Source organism: Cardiocondyla obscurior, linkage group LG19 (genome assembly GCF_019399895.1).
Source record: "Cardiocondyla obscurior isolate alpha-2009 linkage group LG19, Cobs3.1, whole genome shotgun sequence".
In the NCBI taxonomy this organism is placed as follows: domain Eukaryota; kingdom Metazoa; phylum Arthropoda; class Insecta; order Hymenoptera; family Formicidae; genus Cardiocondyla; species Cardiocondyla obscurior.
Window position 1 is genome coordinate 1,651,990 of NC_091882.1, and position 20,453 is coordinate 1,672,442.

General features: G+C 39.5%; 5 protein-coding genes across 5 annotated transcripts; 3 read left to right on the forward strand and 2 right to left on the reverse strand.

Moving 5' to 3' along the window:
• Positions 1-1,115: 1,115 nt before the first annotated feature.
• Positions 1,116-2,527, forward strand: Osi10b (DUF1676 domain-containing protein Osi10b). The gene is made up of 2 exons (XM_070669859.1): positions 1,116-1,633; positions 2,103-2,527. The coding sequence occupies exons 1-2, from the start codon at positions 1,153-1,155 to the stop codon at positions 2,525-2,527; spliced, it is 906 nt and encodes a 301-aa protein (XP_070525960.1). The 5' UTR covers positions 1,116-1,152.
• Positions 2,528-4,548: 2,021 nt separating this feature from the next.
• LOC139110036 (uncharacterized) lies at positions 4,549-6,902 on the forward strand. The gene is made up of 3 exons (XM_070669548.1): positions 4,549-5,565; positions 5,841-5,900; positions 6,064-6,902. Exons 1-3 carry the CDS (start codon positions 5,199-5,201, stop codon positions 6,303-6,305), a joined length of 669 nt encoding a protein of 222 aa, XP_070525649.1. The 5' UTR covers positions 4,549-5,198; the 3' UTR covers positions 6,306-6,902.
• A 13-nt stretch (positions 6,903-6,915) lies between these two features.
• On the reverse strand, positions 6,916-10,909 carry LOC139110037 (uncharacterized). Its single transcript, XM_070669549.1, has 3 exons — positions 9,074-10,909; positions 8,298-8,477; positions 6,916-7,932 (listed from the first exon to the last, which is right to left on the reverse strand). Exons 1-3 carry the CDS (start codon positions 9,321-9,323, stop codon positions 7,763-7,765), a joined length of 600 nt encoding a protein of 199 aa, XP_070525650.1. The 5' UTR covers positions 9,324-10,909; the 3' UTR covers positions 6,916-7,762.
• Positions 10,910-13,602: 2,693 nt separating this feature from the next.
• Positions 13,603-14,544, forward strand: Osi12 (DUF1676 domain-containing protein Osi12). Its single transcript, XM_070669394.1, has one exon. The coding sequence runs from the start codon at positions 13,774-13,776 to the stop codon at positions 14,542-14,544; it is 771 nt and encodes a 256-aa protein (XP_070525495.1). The 5' UTR covers positions 13,603-13,773.
• A 1,028-nt stretch (positions 14,545-15,572) lies between these two features.
• On the reverse strand, positions 15,573-18,756 carry LOC139109949 (uncharacterized). The gene is made up of 2 exons (XM_070669397.1): positions 16,779-18,756; positions 15,573-16,252 (listed from the first exon to the last, which is right to left on the reverse strand). Exons 1-2 carry the CDS (start codon positions 17,044-17,046, stop codon positions 16,065-16,067), a joined length of 456 nt encoding a protein of 151 aa, XP_070525498.1. The 5' UTR covers positions 17,047-18,756; the 3' UTR covers positions 15,573-16,064.
• Between the last annotated feature and the right edge of the window lie 1,697 nt (positions 18,757-20,453).

Here is a 20,453-nt window from a genome sequence, read left to right on the forward strand (position 1 = left end):
ACGCGGAACGACTCGTAGTCAGTACTCGCACGAGACCACCAGATTTAATCCAATGATTATTTATATATCGATCACCCCGTTCTGGGATCATCATGTAACTTATCACATTATTTATAAATAAATTGTAATTTTTGTATAATATTAAAAGTTGACTTGAACTTAATTCTCTTTCGAATTATTTGCTCCACTATCCCTCACCACGTCAAATCCGAATTACTAATGTAAGACCGTTCTAAATATATATATAAAAAAAAAAAAATCGACCGAAATAATAATTAGCGGTAAATCGTAATATATGCGACTAATATACATACCATTTCTCTCACGGCGAAGTTAAATCTCAAAGTGGGTCGATATCTAAATTTAAAAGAGATAATAATACATTAAAGATGAGAGAAAAATATTTATATACAAAAAAAAAAAACTCAATTCAAAAGGCTTAAAAACTTAATTCAATAAACTCACCTGAATGTCTTGCAATTAATGGTATCTTCGGATCTCGTTCCACATTTACGTAAATTCGGCAATTATATCCGCGCTACTTGCGTACCCAATTTTTCTTTGCCGAGCTGTCAGGCCTGTCCCATCAATCCGACGGTATAACGATCTTTCCGACACTCCATTCTTCGGCCAGAGGAAATTACCCTTCGCGGTGCATCCGGTGTATCGACCAAGCCACCGCGCTCACGAAATACAAACGACGTATACTTTCGCTACTTGTAAAATCCGCCAAGTGAAACCAATTGTTCTGTCGTGTGTGAACCGCCCCTTGTCGCCTATATAGGTGGGTGATCGTAGGAACAGCGTGAACAGTATTTTATGAGACCTTCGTTACTCCACATCTCTTCCGTGCGTTAGAAATTCCCGTTTAAATCTGAAAAAAAGAAGAAAAATATATTAGTAAAATAAAATTATGATAGTTCGAAAATGTGACGAGCCGCATATTAAACGCCGAAATTCCTTGAGCGCCCGTTACAGCGCGGACTATATCTCGTGCCTACCATCTCGGAGTAAATTTAAGTAAAACGGATCGCGCGATAGCCTTCATGAATTTTAATAAGTCCGCTGAATTAATTTGAGTATCAGTTTGACGTTTACTTTCATCTAAACCCGTTTGCATGTGGGAGTTCGATTAAAATCAACGATCCGAAGATGAAAAGCGAACTCCGTTATTTGTGCCTGTTTTTTCTCGTGTCTACGAGTTTTACGGTAATTATGGAGCCCAAGGATCACGTTACTTTGGACGACGGGCGTTCTTACGGCTTCCACGAGGCTTTCGGCTTGTGCCTCGCGAAAAAGGAACACGGTACCTTCGAATGCGTGAACCGCGGCGTTTTGAGTGCTCTGCAGTCTTTGAACGACAAGGACAGCCTTGAATTTGGAAAAGTACGACTCGACAGGGCGGAAGGCTACGGTAGAGATCTTCTGGACCTCGACTACGATCCGAAGGATTTTGGAAACGTCATGAAGGCAGCTGCCAGATTAATGGAACGCCGCAACGTAAAGTGGAACTTGGATAATATATATCCGGGATTACAGATGCGCATCGGGCCAATGCTGAATGGAAACGGGATCCTGGAATTTGTTCTTAATGAAAGAGTCGCTTCGTACAGCGACAGGCAAATCGGCGCAGGTAGGCTACCGATATTTAATTCTGCAAAATTAATCGAGCATTTCGGCCTCAGCTAAATTCAATAAACTTGATCGAGCTCTTTAACTGAGTAAGCTTTACAAGTTTTTTTTTTCTTTTCTTCTTTTTTTCTTTTATCGGCGAGTTCTTTGCTAATAAATTCTGCAAATAATTTCATGCAAAAATTATAAGAAATTTGTTACAAATTGGGTTTACAAAGAAATAATTACGCTTCGAAGTTTAATTAAAATTACGAAGTTTTTGCTTAAAAAAAAAAAAAAAAAAAAAAAAAATATATATAAATATGCGAAACAGCTCGCGTTATCTTAGCGCAGAATCGAACCTCATACTGGTTCTTGTACTGGCTAAGATGTAACGTGTTCCAACCGGTTTCAAGAACGTCCTCCAGCAGGCAGCACGGTCAAGGCAACGGAACTGGTTGCCAATTCAAGGTCAAATTCTATCATTTCAGGAAGGCAGTTGACCAGACACGTATTACTGCCATTTCTCTTGGGTTTCAAATTCAATCTGGCATCCCTAATCCCGCTTATGTTCGGTTTTCTGTTAATCGTTACCAAGAAGGCGCTCTTGCTGACGAAGATGGCGTTGTTTCTGATCAGTCTTTTAGGATGGAACACGCTCTTTTCCGGAGCACCTGCAGCACCTCCTTATTCGGCGAGCGCGTTCAATGGCTTTCACGCTTACGGGCACGAAACACCTGCCGGTGCATACGCCCATTACGATCATCATTTCCCGCAGCGACCTTACAGACCGTTGCAAGACTACAGTCCTTACGATCAGCACGTTATTCGGGAAGTCGTGAACGTGTACGACGGAAGTAACGATTCGGAAGAGAGTAGACAAAACCGAAAGAACTTTGTTTTCGACTCGAAATAATTAATTGCACATTTTTGTATAATAAGAAATTTAAATCGATTATCGGTATAGAAATTACGACCGAAATGGTTAACTCGCTCCAAAGTTTAATCCGACTTCTGCCTTATTTAAAAGCGAGATTCATTCGGTAAAGAAAAAAAGTTTGGCGATGCGGATTATTTTAAAACGATACAGTAAAAGTATTACGATTACACTGCAATATTAATATATTAATTCTACGTGTCGATAATTAAATATATTAAAAAAAATATATTAAAGATTGATATTAGAATTAAAATAATTAAATACTGATTTATATATATTAATAATAAAATAAATAATAATTAAATTGAGTACAATATTAGCATTTTAAATATATGTGTTATATAATATTTTAGATTTTGATTTCTCTTGACCATTAATTAAACATGTTCTATATTATTATACAGTTTTAAGTAATCTGTTACGAATAAAGATAAGATTAAATGCACGATATGCGTTGAAACTATATTTAATTTAACGTACCTTCGTTATTAATTTCTCTTCTTACTCTATCGCGCTATTATACGCGGTTTCCGTCGCTGCGAACGTATAACGAGGACGAGATAGATCGAATAAATCGGAAAAAAAAGAAGAAGCCGCCGATAAGCCGCGGCTATCATTTCTTTGTCCGCATTGTGTAATGGCGTTTCTTATTACAAGTTCACTTTCAAGTTTCAGTTTCAAGTATCTGCCCATCAGTAGGAATTGTCACTGGGACTCTGACGTTTTCACTTAGCGATCCCATTAGTCTCAGTCCATTATTGCGTCGTCCTTTCTTTCGGTCGCCTAACTGTACCGCGGTATCTCCTTCTCCGTCGCTCTCGCGCCCGCTACCACCCGCAAAAAGGACAGCGATGATTACATCCGGGAAACGCGCGTTTGCTTGTAAAAGAAAATACTACCGTGTCTTTACGGTCATGCAGCTACGTACACGACCACGTGCTCGTAACATCCTCTGTCAAGTATAACAATCACGGTGGGAACGCATAGCACGTTGTAACGGCCGGTGAAGAAAGCTATTAAACGAGTTTATTATCTTCTCTCGTGAGATTTTAATTGTTTCGCGTTTACATGTGTAGTTTCTTGCGCGACTCTGCGTCGTAAAGCAGCGCCGGGAGAGTACACGTGTGCCGTATTAAATAAAATTAAATACCATTAATTAACAGCGCGACAAAAATATCGTTAAAAAGAATAAAGTGGAAATAAAAATATCAAAAAAAAATTAATATGCATTACGCTCGTTTGGGTGCGCGAGTCTGACGGACGGGAAAAGTGGCGTTTTACGGAAGTATTACTTCAAGAAATGACAGTATTATCGCAGAAGCCATTTGATAATGGGACCGTGAAAAGCTCACGTTCGCGTCTACGCTTTCTTCTTGATAATTACTCGCACCATCGTATTATTAAAGTGATAATGAGTAAATTGGATAATGAATACCTGGCCTGGTATGTACTACGATTGATGTCAAATGAAATTTATCCGGGTGATGTGAAATTCCCGCGGGGCTCAGCTAATGCGACAAACATTTGGTGGCAAAATCAGCGAGAAACCGAGGACGTTAAACGACAGCGTTAATCAGCTCCCCATTAACGTAATAGTCCGAGTCATTTTCAAAATGTAGTTTGTCACGGATCGTAAACCGTATTGGATTAACAGTATCTCGGATGTTACAGTAATGAGTTTTCCGATCTTCGTAAGTTGATTACGCATTGTTCTGCGCATATGACTTACATTTCATAATTTCGTGGCTCGATAATCACTTGATAATGAAACCCATCTACTTTAACGCCCGATGCATACCTACTTCCATCGATTTAATTTCTATTTTATTATTAAAATATTATTCAATAATAAAAATTTAATAATAATTTCTTTTTTCTTTTTCTTTTTTCCGTTCTCTTTTATCGAGAACAAAAATATGAAGTTTGCGCCGTTGAATATGTTTATTTAAAAGAATATTACGTGCCGGAAGGAGAGAAGAAATTTTTCCAAGTAATCTACGTTCGGCCTAATACTTATGTTAATATTGAACTCTGGGCCGGCGTATAAAGCAACAATACTGAGAAATAACTAGCGTTGAAAAATAATAAAAACTCATTTCCGCATGACACTATTCTGTAACACGTAAAGTTAGTCATGCATGCAAATTGATGGACAAATCCACAACTGTTTCTGCTACTCGATACAGAGGTTTGCACTTATAATCATGTCTGAGCGCGGAATATCCTCTGTTTTACCCGCATTCCGCTCCTGATGCGTTGTTATTAACGACGATTGGCGCGGCGGAGTTTTAAGGTTCGTTTGACAAGCAGGTCAGAGGGATACTTACTTACGGGGCTGTACGACATTGTTTTGGTTGAGGGGTCTTTCCTTCCGTTGTGTGGCGTTAAACAGCGCGTGGATCAAGTACGGGCGCGTGTACCAAGAATCTTAATGCGTTGGTAGGAGAGGCTAATGGGTGCACACTTATATAAGTCACAATGCAACCAGATTCTAACGAGTAGTCTGCGGGATTTATCGAGCTGACCATCAGCGAGGACAGAGCAAGACCCGACGAGGAAGAAGCCGATGATCGTTGCGATAAACGGCTGGAGGTCGCCCGAACGAGAGGACCTAACGAGTTAGCGTCTGTGCACCTAATCGTTTATAATGGAAAAGCGACGTTCGCCGGTTTGGATCTTGCGCTTGTTTCATCTCGCGGTGATCTGTAATTTAGTGACTGCCAAAAGTGAATATACAAGTCTGTTCCAACGGTGCACGAGCGAAAAGAATACCTTCGACTGCTTCAAACGGCGCGCCCTCGAGATTCTCGACACGGCTATCCAAGACGATTCCGTATATAAAATCAACGATTACATTTCAATTACGAAAGATCCAGCAACCGCGGCAAGGAATGCCGGCTCGGTATCTGAAAATGAAACCGAGCTGAGCCTCGATCAGAAATTGGATAACAAATTTTATGAGTATTTGACGTCGAGAAGCGTGAAACTGACAATACCGGGCAACGCGTTTGAAGGTAATATATTATCAATCTTAATGATTGTTAAGAATCAATTGCGTTATTAAAAAAATTAATTTTGTTCTTTAATTAAATCGCAAGATAAATTAAAGACTGCAATGGTGGTCTGAAATAAATTATAAATATTAATTACAACGTTCAATTTGTTTTAATGTATTTTAATACAATTTTAATAACTTTATAAAAAAAATTCTTTTTCAAAAGGAAAAAGAATTTATTGTTAATAAATTTTAAAGGCAAATTTAACAAAAAAAAATACTGAATATTTGCAGGAAGGAAAAAGAAGAATAAAGGTTTCGGATATGTAATAATAGCAGGTGCTGTATTAGCAGGTAAGTTATCTTTTTTTCTGTAAAACGTTAATATTCTACTAGCAGAAACAGCTTTTGATTAATTAAAAAAGCAAAAAGAATGTTTCTCCGTTTGAATATACGGAATAAAAATTGTCTAGCTATATACTCAATGCTAATTTTAATTTCTTTTCTTTTTGTTTAGGCATGATGGCGCAACTTGCTTATGGAAAAATTGCTTTTATCGCTGGCACGGCTTTGCTGACAGCGAAAATGGCTTTAGTTTTAAGTGCGATAGTCGGTTTGAAAAAGCTTGTATCGAGCGGAGGAGGTGGACACGAAGTGATTTATGCGACAGCATCGGAACATCATGGAGGTGGTGGTGGAGGATATGGTGGAGGATATGGAGGCTGGCAGCGAGCGATGGAAGTTGTACCTCCAACCTGAATCACACATTCGACTACAAATCACGGAGTTTTATGATTTAGTTACCGCATGTAATACATCTTCTCGGATGTATCCATTAAGGAAAACATATTAATAATTTTAATGTTTTTTATTTAATTTATTTATAATTTATTTATAATTTATTAATAATTCATTAATAAAAGCAAATAAATGTGCATTGCTTTCTTCTTTGATCCGAACAAAAGTATCATTTAAAAAGAAAAATAAAATAAAATAAAATGTGCTGTCATTATTTAATACTTGTATATTAGATTTCTTATTAATTAAATAATTTTTTTTTATTTATACATTAATTTATATTAGTTAAAAATGTATATTAAATAAATGTTTTTTTTTCTTTGCGTTTAACGTAGAAATATCAAGCTTTTTAAATACGATTTATAATTATATTAGTTTTTTAACGATTAAAATTATCCTGACGTTAATATTTTAACAAAATACAAATATATTTTCTATTTATTAATTACATAAATATTCTTAACACTTAGACAGTGCATTAAAAATTGAGTGTATTTATAAAATAAATTACAACCTACGTACGTAGATACTGAAACACTTTCAATAATTATATAGTATAGTATAATTTATTAAACATTTGATTTAAACGTTTACGGATAACTGTTATTGTATAACTTTAAATGTAAAAATTAATTTATTATTACAAAATATTATCTAAATTTAAAATTATTGCTCTTTTTTTGTTAAATATACAGAATGCACTTGATAATTAAATAATGTTAACGAAATAATGCTTGTGAAGAATGCGCCCGGCCGTCTCGGTGTTTCTCTATAATATATATATATCGACTACGGGCGCACGGAGTTTCGCTGAGGAATGTGAGACGAAAAATGCGCGAAGCGCGTACGCCGCCCGACTGCCCGGTGTTAATTTACAATTCCTCGCCCGCTTCCTCTACGCGATTCAATGCATTATAAAAAGTTCTTTATAACAAATATTATGACAAATATTATATGTGTTACTTATCGATTAGCTCAATCACTTATAGTTTCCTTAATCATTCTAAGAGACGGAATATATAATAATGTTTAAATATAATTAAAATCCAAAAGTAAGTTTAAATTATATTTAAAAGAATGAGATGCTTGAAGTATTGTGTAAGATGCCATGCATCTGTAGCTGCTCGCTGAAAGTGATTAAATGTAAAATAGTTTTCTTTAACGTAAAAGAAGCGGGCGGAAATGACACGCGCGAAGCGCGCAATCTGTGATGTTTAGTATATTTAAAATATTATATTTAATAATTTTTGTTCCTTTCGTTTTTAAAGTATTAAATTCTGATAAATTATAATAACGTTACATATTATTGTTAAATGCCTATAAATATTTCGTTTTAGAGAAATTAATATGAGTTGCTTTACAAATAATTTATTTTATTTACCGGTCGCCAATTTTTTTTTTCTTTTTATATTTTAAATCTATTTATATTTAAATATAAGTTGCCGTCGCTTTCGATGTTCGTAAACGTAATCATTACGATCATCATTGTAATCGCTACTACGATGATCGTAATCGACGCTCGAACTGTGCGTATGTTCATAACTGGTTTGTGGATGTTTCACTATTTCATACGAAACTTTTCCAGAATCTAAAACAAATTTTATCAATTAAGTCATTACATTGTAAATTTTAATATAAATTACATTGATCTGTCTTCATGTTGGTATGAGATCTGTATCGGTTTATAAAATCTCTCAAGTTTCCACGAACGAAATTTACGCTACAGTTAAAAAAATCTATAAACTCCCGTAAATCTCGTCGCTCCCCGTGAAATTTATATTTAATATTTCTTTCGTGTATGATCCTTTAACTTAATATACTTAAATAATTGTAACTTTATGGAGAAATAAATTATATATGGCGTTCTCTCGATCATAGAAACTTGAATCTTTAATGTAATAGATAAATAATAATTGTTTGTAATTTGTGTGTGAACTACCTACCACCACGTACCGTTCTTTTTTACAAGTGCGGCAAGAGCGATCGCTAAAGCTATTTTGGCAAGCAATATTGCTTTTCCTGCAAGAGCTGCGATGCCATGTAGCAGTCCATACATCAGGGCTGCTTTCATAGCAGCCAGCATGTAAAATATTATTCTTCCTTTTCCCTTTTTTTTCTTCTTCCGAGCGGAAACTGAAATTAAAATTGAATTAGTATATGTCCTCTCGTTAAAAATTGAATTAATATTTTATTAAATTGGTAAAAATGATAGTATTAAAAAAAATAACATAGAAACTGAGGTCATTACTGTCTCTTTTTTTTTCTCACACGCATAATATTAAAGAACATTATTATTTTTTAAAGAAAATAAAATCCAGCAATGAGAATAAAATAATTTAATTACATAATTTTATTCCTGCTTATTTAATTGTTAATTATCGATTAAGAAGCTATTTTAATTTCACTGAAAGTCAGTCTATTTCTTTCATTTTTTATGTAAAGAGAATATTTTTTTTCTTTAAACGTCTTTAAAGTAAATAATAAAAACGAAAGTATTAATAAGCAAAAATTTGTAACAATTTGAGAAACAACTTCACATAAAAGAAAAGTGTAATTGGAGTGGAGATAATGAATCGTTGGCAAACTAAAGTGATCAACTCTATGTTTAAATTTTTTAAAAACTTTAACAGTAAAAGCATTTAATAAATACCTGAAGTCAATCGATTTGTCAAATCGATGATTCACGTACGAGCTGGATTCATTTTAAAATTTAGTAAGAAAACTCTCACCTTCGTTCACTTCGCTGTCATCGTCTAAGAAGAACGACCAAACTGCCCGGCTGGAGCGCGTTTGATCCTCGCTACTTGGCGACAAAGTCCGGACCGTCTCGTTAGTCTTGCACGCGGAGATAACACCATCGTCGCTAGCACACTCGCTCGTCTGCGTAGCTCTCGGCAAGCCTCTCCTGTTTACGGGCTCGCAAAATGAAATTGCGACGAAACCGCTGAATATTAGAACCGCGAAGAATCGCCAAGGCATGTTCGATCACAACTGACGCTTCGCAGCGATCGTCATACTTATAAGTTCTAGCAATTAGTAATAATGGCGAAGTAAACTGGTATTACGACATACAGAGCGTGAATGCATCTATGGCAAAATGCATCATGCGCATAAAATTATTCCCAACCGGTGCCGTAGAACCGTACGTTTCTGCACGCACATGGGTGGCACACACACCCAATACATACTACCGCGCTTACCACAATGTTAAATGGAGTGCACGAAGCGCAGTGAGAAGATAAGTCCCAGCGGTGCGTATCATTATTTTTAAATTGTACGAAGTACAAAATAACGCGTTTGCGGGAAGGCGCGAGCCGATCGCTCCCGTATTCGGTCAGACTTACGGTGAGATGACGAGATAAAGAACGAAATAGAGTAGGAAGCGCCGGGCGGCGGGGAAAAAATAAAACGGATGGAACTCGATCGAAGCCGGAGGTCAGGCATCAATGATCATATTGGTCAGAATATCCACTCTTTTGTACGTCATTGAGATGCATTTTGATGTACACGTGTTACGGACTCGTAATTTGCGAGAAAGGTGATTTAATATCAAATAGACCGATAATAGAAACGATGTTGAAGAAAGTAGAAAGTGATGTGAAACATATGATTTAATTTACATATTAATACGAGCTCCTGCCTGCGTTTTACGTGCCTTAAGTGCATACAGCTCCTCGTATTTTTCGAGCGTTTAATTTCGAGTGTCTCGTTACTTATCTTTATTTGACACAGATTGCACTGTTACTATTATCGTTTCTAATATTTTCTCCGAATATAACAGGTTCAAAGTGATGCTGTAAAGACCGATTACGTTCCCTATCGACAGATAGCGATGTTATTTTCACAAAAAAAATAGAAAAAAATTTTTTACAACGCTTCAATCTAAGATAAATAATTATTATCTTGTATATTATTTCCAGCTACACGCATCGTGCGCAAAGTGCCGGTGAAAATCATTACACTACAGTGGGAAAAATCTTCGGATGTTATTGCCCGGCGTAATCGGCGATAAAAAACATTATTAAACAAATTGAGAGCTGAATTAAGATAACAGGTTGATTGTTAAACGAGTGAAGAGGAAGAAAAAGAAAAAAAAAAGAAAAAAAAAAAGTTTTCTTTTCACTTGTTATAGCTCCCACGATCCTCGCGGGCCGGAAAGTGGAGAATAAGGCCTAAAAAGCATGATCTTTTTCTTCGACGAGTGTTTTGTATGCCACTGGGCCAATCGAGCATCCTCGATTCACTACTCAGAGTATGCAGGGTTACAGCCTCCGAAGGTTACCGGCTATACGCATCTTAACATGGATGTTAGTGCTACACGAAGAATGCAGCTTCCGCGTACTTTAGTGTCTGACCGATGTCTAAAATTCCTCGTATATTCTCGATGTTAATGCAAGGCGTAATTCAAAGTGCTATTACACTCTCTAAAATATTTCAATGCCGGGTTTTATAGATGTTGCGATGTCCGCTATGTAAAACTTTATGTTTCCAAGTACCGCCTCTCTTCGCTCGATTGTCCTCGTCGCGCCCAAAGCCCGATTATTCGTACGATTTTTTTTTGATATTCTACTGCGCGCCGGTTAAAAATTTTATTTTTTTTTTTTAATAATTCGCGACGGGACTTGCGGCGGTGCGAGCTCGCCTCGCAACTAAATTCTACCATTGAACCGTGGTAAATTTAATGCTTTCGCGAACGAGCGTGATCCGGTAATGAGTTGAATCAGAACCCTCCGCACGCGAATCGACAACACCACCTGTTGCTGATCGTTGACCTGAATCTAATAACAGGCAGAAACGTCCTGTTCTTGTCTAAAATATCTCTCGAGGAAATCGCTCATGACGGTTTAACCTATTGCCTCACTTTTATTATTCTGGAAACGCCGCGCGTTCCGAACCGTAACCGATCTTCCGTAGATTAAGCTTTTACTACGCGAAGGCTTTTCTGTAGCCGTCCACTTTTCTGCACTTTGTACCCCGCGCGGCCTCACGTGAATTCGAATCGTAAAGGCTGATAGTGAATAGGTAGTCCGTTTTTAATTTTCAATCTTCCTCGGGAAGAATGGCATTATTACGGCCGAATGGTGCTTCGGAAAGTGTATTCTTTCGGCGCACTTCCGCGAATTAGACATTGAGGGATGAATGGGATAATTCGCGCGACGTCATTAAGATAAATGTCCCGGCGGAGGTGTCCTACTTCTCCACTTTGGCGAACAATCGAAAGTCCGCCGCTTCTGCGACTCGGGGCACCGAGTGGTGGTATCAGATAACGAATAATAATTGGGCCCGACCGCGCGGTGCGTAGGCTCGCTGCGGCGGAATCCATTTCTCGCGCCGCTCGTGAGAATGTAACTGCGCGCTCAGAATGTGGCACGGGCTTTAATACAGTTAAACACCGTCCGTGTGGGGCCCGTGGCACTGACTATGGGATAATCGCGAAGTAGGTAACAGTATGGAGGATGCATCGCTGGCTGTTGTCGCATTAGAGATGCGCTAACCTCGATCGAGCGTGTCGAGGATGCGCCATGCGCTCAGCTTCACGCTCCTAACAAACCGTGATACGAGAAGAAAACAGAATGCATCGGGCCCGGTTTCGCGCTGTGAGTTTGCACACGTCGTTAATCCTTTTCGAGGCTAAGCGTTATAATTTCGTACACGAAAAACGCGTATCTTTTTTCGAATATGTATCAAACATGACCCGCAACAATTAAAAAAAAAAAAAAAAAAAAAAAAAAGAAAGAAAAAGAGAAATAAATAAATAAAATAAAACACTCGCTTCTGCTCGATCTGAAATGGATAACGATCCCGAATTAAAATAATTATTTTATATAATTTTTCCTGAGTTTTAATTGCAAGAGAAATAGTATTTGTCTTTTAATAAGGGATAATTGATACGCGAACTTGTAATGAGCGCATAATGTAATCAGTAATCATATACCAAACGTATATGTGTGTCAAAATATTGCTGGTAATTGAGTATATTAGTTTAATTACACGCCATATGTGCATTTCATGTTCGCAGTGCTCATTTACCGGTAATCTCCGTTTCACTGGTATCGCGCCAAAAATGAACGACAGCTGGTTTGTACGTGACGTGTGCCGAGGGATGCGATGTGTACGTAATCAAAACGCAATTTGCGCAAGAGTGAGGTGCGATATAGCCGTACGTTGTGCTATTGCGCAATAAAGCGGCGGTACATCGCGAAGCACGTTACTGTTTTGTTCGTCTCGCTTTACTTATTACGGTGTTAATAAATCTGGAAAGAAAAATACGGAATATATATTTTTCTTATTTTTTTTTTCATATCACGTCGGCGGAACAAAAATAGCATAACTTTTCGACACGGTTCCACATTTTCTTTGCGTGAATTACATTCATTAATTCGCCGTAACAATAACTGCGCGCGATGAAAAAAGCAAGATAAAGAGAAACGAGGCTGCGCGAGAATCCTCGTTAAATTCTCGCATAATATAATAAATAAAATCTTATCGATCGCGCTTGTCCGGGACCGCGGCGTGATGAGAATGATGCACCGAAATGCAGGGAAAGTAGATCATCCGTGTCGATAATCCTCGCTCATTCCGCGCCGCAGGAAAATCGCAGGATAGGAAGATAGGAAGGTCACGGGCTGGCCGTAACCTGGAACCAGTTTCTAGCATCCTCACGTTGTGCCGGGGGGTCAGCGAGATCACGGTGCCAGATACTCTGCCAATGCAAGTCCACGGCGCTCCCCTCTGGTCTCATCTCGGCTGAGCCTCTCCTCCCGCGCAAGATGCGAATCATGATGAGGCCGCACACTAACGCGACGCGGAAGACGTACACACGGACAATGTACTCCTCTAGGTACGTAACCGCCGCGGCGAAATTTAATGAACGAATCGCGTGGCGGCCGTTGAACAGCAGTGTCTCGATCTCGAGACGCGAGTGGGTCTCTGTGTCAGGAAGGGTCACATGCTCTTGGCGCGCTACCATCATGAGAATTTTTACCTCGGCCCCGTCCCGCCGCGGTGGCAGCTGTCTAGCGAGCTGAAAGAGAAAGAGGAGGATGCAAGGACGAGAGGGGTTCGCGACGGAGAGAAGATAGAAGAGGATTATCCACTCATACAAGCGAGGTCGTGTCGTCACGTGCACCGGCATATCCGCTCGTTTATACGAGAGAGATACCTCACCCCCTTCGCGAAGGATGGCATCTAGGAGGACGGCTCCTCCGCTGGTATATATCTGCCCGGAGACTTGGTCCTGATGCCAGTTCTCTCTAGTCGAGGATCATCCAGCTCGTGGGTGCGCGCAACCTTTTGTATCTCCGACTAGTCGCTTCGAATTTCGAGTCGCGTGCTATATCGCGTGATTTCGAGGATACGAAGTGTCTGTGATTTAATTTCAAATTGCCCAGCCGAGCACTCGCGAGTTGGAGAGCCATCCGAAGCCAGCATGTCGCCGATTAAAATGATATCGAAGTGCGTGCTGCTATTGTTCGTCTGCAGTGCAATTATTCACGCCGACGAGGACGGCAGTTTTCTCGATCGGGGATACCGCGCTCTTTATCGCGTTTACGAAGAGTGCGAGCATCGCAATATGGCTGTGTCGCCGTGTTTGAAGAAGAAGGCGATCGCCTTCTTCGAGAGGCTCGGCCGTATACAAACTTTACCGATCAGCGACAATATCGAGCTAGTTAAAGTCGCGTCCGCGACGGACGACAACTCGAAGAGCACGGTCTCCGACCTGGAGAAGACCTTGGCTAGAAGCAGCGGAGGAGCCATGGACGAAATACTCAACGATATTTTGTTCGAGCGCGTCTCCGCGCTAATGAACAGCTTCAACATGCAGATCAGCTTACCAAAGACAAATCCCGGCGAACTAAAGCGAAGTATCGAAGAAGGTCGTGGGAAAATGAAGAAGATGATGGGCATGATGATGATGGGGATGGCGATGAAGCTCGCCGCGTTAGTCCCTATCGCCATAGGCGTTCTTTTCCTACTGGCCGGCAAGGCTTTGATCATCAGCAAGATCGCTTTGGTTCTCTCGCTGATCATCGGCTTGAAGAAACTGCTCAGCCAAAAGCAAGGCGGCCACGACCACGGAGGCTGGCAACAAAGCGGAGGATGGGACAGAAGCCTGAAGGGCGCACCTGTACCGTCATTAACGGAGGCCGAGCGCGAGTACGCTCACACCTTGGCTTACAGCGCGCGGCAGAAGCATTAAACACTCGAGCGACAGGAAGCAACGGGAAATCTTCAGGTATTGGGGAGGAACAACGCCTGTATCCAAAGGAGCAGACAATACGCGATTTCAGAGACAGTTCGAGATTCGCTTACTTACGATTTCATAACTAATTATGTCGTAACGCGCCGTAATTTATGCGCGCCGCATAAATTGCGTGAAAAAGTGCGAAAGGCTGAATGCATCATCGGTGACGTAAATGCTGGAATACAAAAATATTAATTGTGAAAAAAAAAGTAATAATCAAAAATGTTCGATGTACGAATAGATTCGAATGAGCGAGCTGTCTCATTCGTGTAGAATTTTTTTTTTTCAAGTCTGATCGCTTTTTGAACGATCATCGATAATGATAACGCTGCTATATTTTAATTAACGGGAATTACGAACAGCGCGGTTACTTGAAATGCAATGATATAATAAAAATAGTTTCGTTACGTACGTTACGACGCGAAGAAAATTTTCCGCTGCTCCTGGCAACACTTTGCAAAGAGTAAAAAAAAAGAAAAAGAAGAAAAAACTAATGTAAATAAATCACAGCTAGAACGTGTGAAAATAACTGTGCCGGCGAACTATGAAACAAAAGAAATTGCAACGACAGGTGTTTGCACTTCATCTGCCCCGGCGAGCAATCTAATAAAATAATACCGAGAGAGTAATTTTCGCACACGCGAATTTCTAACGGTGTTTCAATTGGAGTTTTTGCCGATAATCGACATACGCGATCAATCACGAGACCGAGCAAAAAGACGACAGACTTGATTTCTTTAATTAGCCGAATTTGCAGTCGTTTCTCAGTACACTTGCGATATTTATATTTATTTATCATTCCATATCTTATCGCACCAAGATAGGCGACAAGCATATTTATTTTAGATTTATTAAATAACCCTAGAGAGAGTTCGAAGTGTGTAGCTTGCGACGAGTACTTACACGAGTAATTTTATCAACGTCTGCGTTACTAAAATCCGTGTGTTCAGTAGAGAGTAAGCGTGGCAATTAAAACACGAATATTAAAATAATAGCGATTAAGGTGTACTAATTCTATCGTCTGTCGACATTTATTGTAACGATTAACTCATATAGATATATTACATCTTAAGAAACGTAATTTATTTCGTAATGATCGTAACCATGCGGATCGTTTCGCGTAACGTATTCTCCTTTTTTTTATTTTTTATTTTTTTTATTTTTTTCTTCTCTTTTCTATCGTCTCTAAGACGTAAAACAATTTGATTGATTTAATACGTATATAAGTACACACGCGACGCATTCTACGAGATGTATACGAGATGCATACGTTTGACTCCGAGAAGCGATTATAAATTCGATCCTAAGTGTTACTTTGCGCACACAGGCGTTCAATACTTTCTCGAAGATAACGGTGATTAGTTGTACAAGTTTAACCTGATTGTAAATTATTACGAAATAAAGTCGTATGTCATTCTCACTTCTTAGCGTTATTTTTGAGCCGCACTCCTCCCGATCCCGCCCGATTTCGTTCATTAGTGTACCTTCAGCCCGAGAACGGCGGCGAACAAGGCGAAAAAGAATCCCGCAAGTAGCGTCGTTCCCTTGAGGAGAAGCAAACCTCCAAATATCGTTGGTATTAGAGCAACGAATTTGAGCTTGTACGCCATCAGCAATGCCAGCAGAGTGCGGCCGGCTTTTCGTTTCTTCCGCCGCGCTTCATCTGAAAATGTATCACATACGATATCTCAAACGTATCTTTTTAATTCAATTAAATTCATGGTTTAATTGAATTAAATTTAACGAAATAAAAATCTAAACGAATATAAATTAATATTGTTTGATATTATTTTTGCAAATTACTTGACGAACACGATGCGAAATGCAATATCGATTATTAATACAATTAATAAAATATGTGACACATTTTTTTTACTTAATGTAACCGAAAAAAATCAACGTTACGATCGTCGATGCTGTTTCTTTTTTTTTATGTTCCAACATAAATAATAAAAAATAAAAAATGAATATTGAACAACTATATTTCGACAATAAATGCCATTATAATATTAAATGAAAACCGTTATACAACGGTATTATTAATCGTACTTCATCAAGACGGCCATTCAAATATAATACTTGCCCCGATCTTTTCGCGTTGGCGTAGGCCTTTGTGTTACGAGATAAAAGCATTTCTGACACTAAATAATGACAGTAATAATTTTTTCTTTTTTTTTCTTTTATCTTACCACGTTCCTCCAGTTCGATCTTGGAGTATGCGTCGTAAATGTTCTGATCGATTGAGCGAGGGACCTTATCCCTGACATTGTGGCCGCCGGGCGAAGAAACTGAACCGCCGGACGTGACATTATCGTACGCGTACCTAAGGATCCGGTTGCCGGAAGCACCGACCTCTTCTTCCGCCTGCCATTTCTCCAACGATCTTGAACGCTCGATCGCACGACCGACGCAGTTCAAGGCCAGCAGGATCGCGACCAAGTTAACTCTCGATAGCATCTTTCCACGCGTTCATGAAGAACGGAAGTTTCTCGCCGGAAATTCACTGGCGGTGCTCGCGCGCAGGTTTCGTTTGCGGTCTCACCCTATTTCATTCGTCGAGATGTCATCGCGCACAGCTTTCCCAGGTCACGGTGCACCCGACGAACGTTATCTCGAATCGCAAGAACATCCGAACGAATGGCGGGGCAGGCACTCGTCTCTCTTATTCCACGACGGGGAAATCGAAGACGGATCACGGAAAGATGACCGCCGCGGTCGTCACGACATGCTACTTCCGCCGCTCGCGTCCGCCTTCTGCACGCTCGCTTGGTTCCCGCGTATGAAATTTCGGAATCGTTATCCCTGTGGCGGCGACATGCGAGAGGTCGGCTGGGAAATGTAGGAGTGGACAATGCAGGAATGAACGGTGCAACGAGCGACCGCGGACTAACCGATCCGCCGTTGGTCCGGCCACTCGACGACAAACTGACCGGACGCCGCGGATACCACGCCGTGCAACGCTTCAGTTGCCAAGAAAATCGGCAGTCCGTGTAAAATGAGCTCCGACTGGCGAGCCAGCGATATATACGCGCGCGGTAAACACTATGATCCAAATTGTCAGTACCGATATATGTGTCACGTTGTATCGCGGAACGGTATATACAACGCGCGGACGTGGTCGGCGAAGATAAGAAGGCTTCTGCGGGTGTTCCCGCCACGCAAAAGAAAAGGAGTGGAGGATCCCCCCCGCGCGAATAAGCGCGTTATAATGCCCCTATAGGGGCGGAAATGATCCCGCGGTATCTCGACGTCGTTTTCCGATGAGCGCGCGACTCATTTTTAGTTACGCCGCGCAGAACATCCGGGCCGAACCGAGAACCGATGAACGTTGGTCTTCGTGCTGGAAACGCTTCGTCGTGTAAGATCGCGACGATTTAATCCGCTTCGAATGTTCCCATCTCGTGGGAAAATCAGCTTACGTACGAATGCTCGGTCTAATTTTCCAATCTCTCCGATCGAAGGCTGATAATTTCCCGGCCTCTTATCCGCGGCTTTATGCCGAGCGACGCGTTCAAGACAATTTCACGCCTAGTTAATTACCGAGTTAATTAGCATCGAGCAATTTCGCGTAGTTTATAAGTTTAAGGCTCGTTGTAAAATTAGCCGATGGGATTTAACTGGCGGGTCCGCTGCTGATTTATTCGTGTATTTAAACGAGCTGTCGTTAGTCTTTTAATTCAGCATCGCGTATCCGTCTTTAAAACGACGTCCGGCAAGCTCGGAGAAATGTTGCGTCTCACTTCACTCCTTCCCACTCGCTTTTCAATTCTGTTACGCCACTTTCAAGTTATCGGTCAGAGTCTTTTTTTTTTTTTTTCGTCAACGCATTGTGCGGCGCTCGTAACAGAGCTTCGCAAACTGCGCCACATCTCGCAATTTGCCGCATATTTATCTGGAATATCTGAAGCGCTCGGAGCACGTGGTTCCGCTCAGACGCACAATAGAACTTTGCGCATTACCGCGACCGGCGACGTAAATGTTGCATCTTATTTACCCGCGGGATAAGAAATTAGAAATCTGCGTGTATACACGTCGTAGAAATCTACGTGAAAAGATTGACCGATTGCGGATGATCTCGACAGAATTTTTTTCTTTTTTTTTTCTTTTTTTTTTCCTTTTTTTTTTAGTTACGCCCGGCAGACATACGGGTTGCTAATAACCCACGGCAACTTTAAATGATCCTTACAATCTGATAATATTTCCATCTTGTACTTAATGCCCCAATTTGCGTATGTAGGTATATGGGTTCGAAAATATTTATAGATATCGCACTTTCCATTCGCGATGTCTTAATTAAGACGGCGTAGCTATATTTTTTGACACGATGACGCTGATATTACTCAACTGATACGGATTCTTTGTTACTTTCTTATCTCTCTTCAACGGGAACTTGTCAGGGAAATATTTCTTTACGGAGTCACGCAGTACGAGAAGTTAAATAAAACAAATATTTTAATTGAGTTGCATAATGAATAAGAAAGGAGGCAATTAATTTGTATTGTATGCGAGATTGATACTTTGAAATGTAAATGACCGAATAAATTAATATTACTCGGCGCTTAGAAAGTGGGCGGGCGTGCGTTTAATATTTATTAAATTGCGAGAAAAAAAATATGATCGAATTATTCACAGCTTTGCATAATTGAGACGAAGTGAAGTTCAAAAACACCTGCTCTGCGCGCGAGATTGATGAGACAAAACGCTGGGCAACGCGCAGGATTCCATTTTATCAAATGATTAATAGCCCGAATGTTTTTCAGCAATCATGAAGTTCTTATCTGCTCTAAAAATCACGAGTCACATGCGCAACAAACTAATACTTAGCAGTCATTATCACATATGCACTCTCTCCGTAACTTTCTTCGTTCTCGGATGTTGCATCGAGCCAGTTTCACGAATAATAAAACCGTATGTGTATATATTTACTATCGCAGACATTCTGCACGCACTGATTGCGCCCTAGTACCAAAATTGTCTTTTTAAAATGTATCGTCTCCAATTTGCTAATGAAAGATATTGCCTATACATTATAATGTTTGCCTATTGAAATCATTAGACTGGGTATTTGAAGACATATTACAGTATCGTATTAGCCAAGTCTCTCGTGTATGAAGTCGGCAACCCACATATCGCTACAGTAGTTTTATTCATAGGCTACCAAATTCTTAGAAAGAGGAGGTAAAGAATGAATTGCTTTTTCTTTTCTTTCTTTTTTTTTTTTCCATGAACTTAAATTCCAAATTCAGCAATTACCCGACAGTTGCCGTTAGTAAAAAAAAAAAAAAAAAAAGTAAAATAAAATAAAAGGGAACATTATTATACTATTTATATATCTACTTTAAAAAAAATATTAAGCAATTATCAAGTTCTCGAGGTATCAGAAATATACTATTGTCTTTACAATAAATCAAATTTCACTGACGAATAATACTCTGTAATTTGTACTAGATTTTATCAGCATAATGATTATAATTTGTAAGTTTACTCGCGTGGAACTATTATTACTGTCATTACTGTTGCCAGTCACAGTCCTAATTTTGATAAAATTATAGGCGCTTCAAGAATAAATCTATCATTAGCGATACAACTTCGTTTGTAATATAAATTAACGTACGATATATCTAGGTATATATAACGGTATGATATAATAAAAGGTACTACGTTAAAAATTCGAGCACGCATGAGGGTTCCAAAAAATTGCTTGGGTAATATTTCGGCAATTTAAAAATAAGTCTAACGTCAATTTATTAATACTTGAAATATTTTTTTTATACGTGGTCAAATTTATTAGAAAAAAAAATGTTACCGTACCTTCGCGATGTAATTTCTAAAAGTATAATTTCGATGACGTAGCCGTTCATATC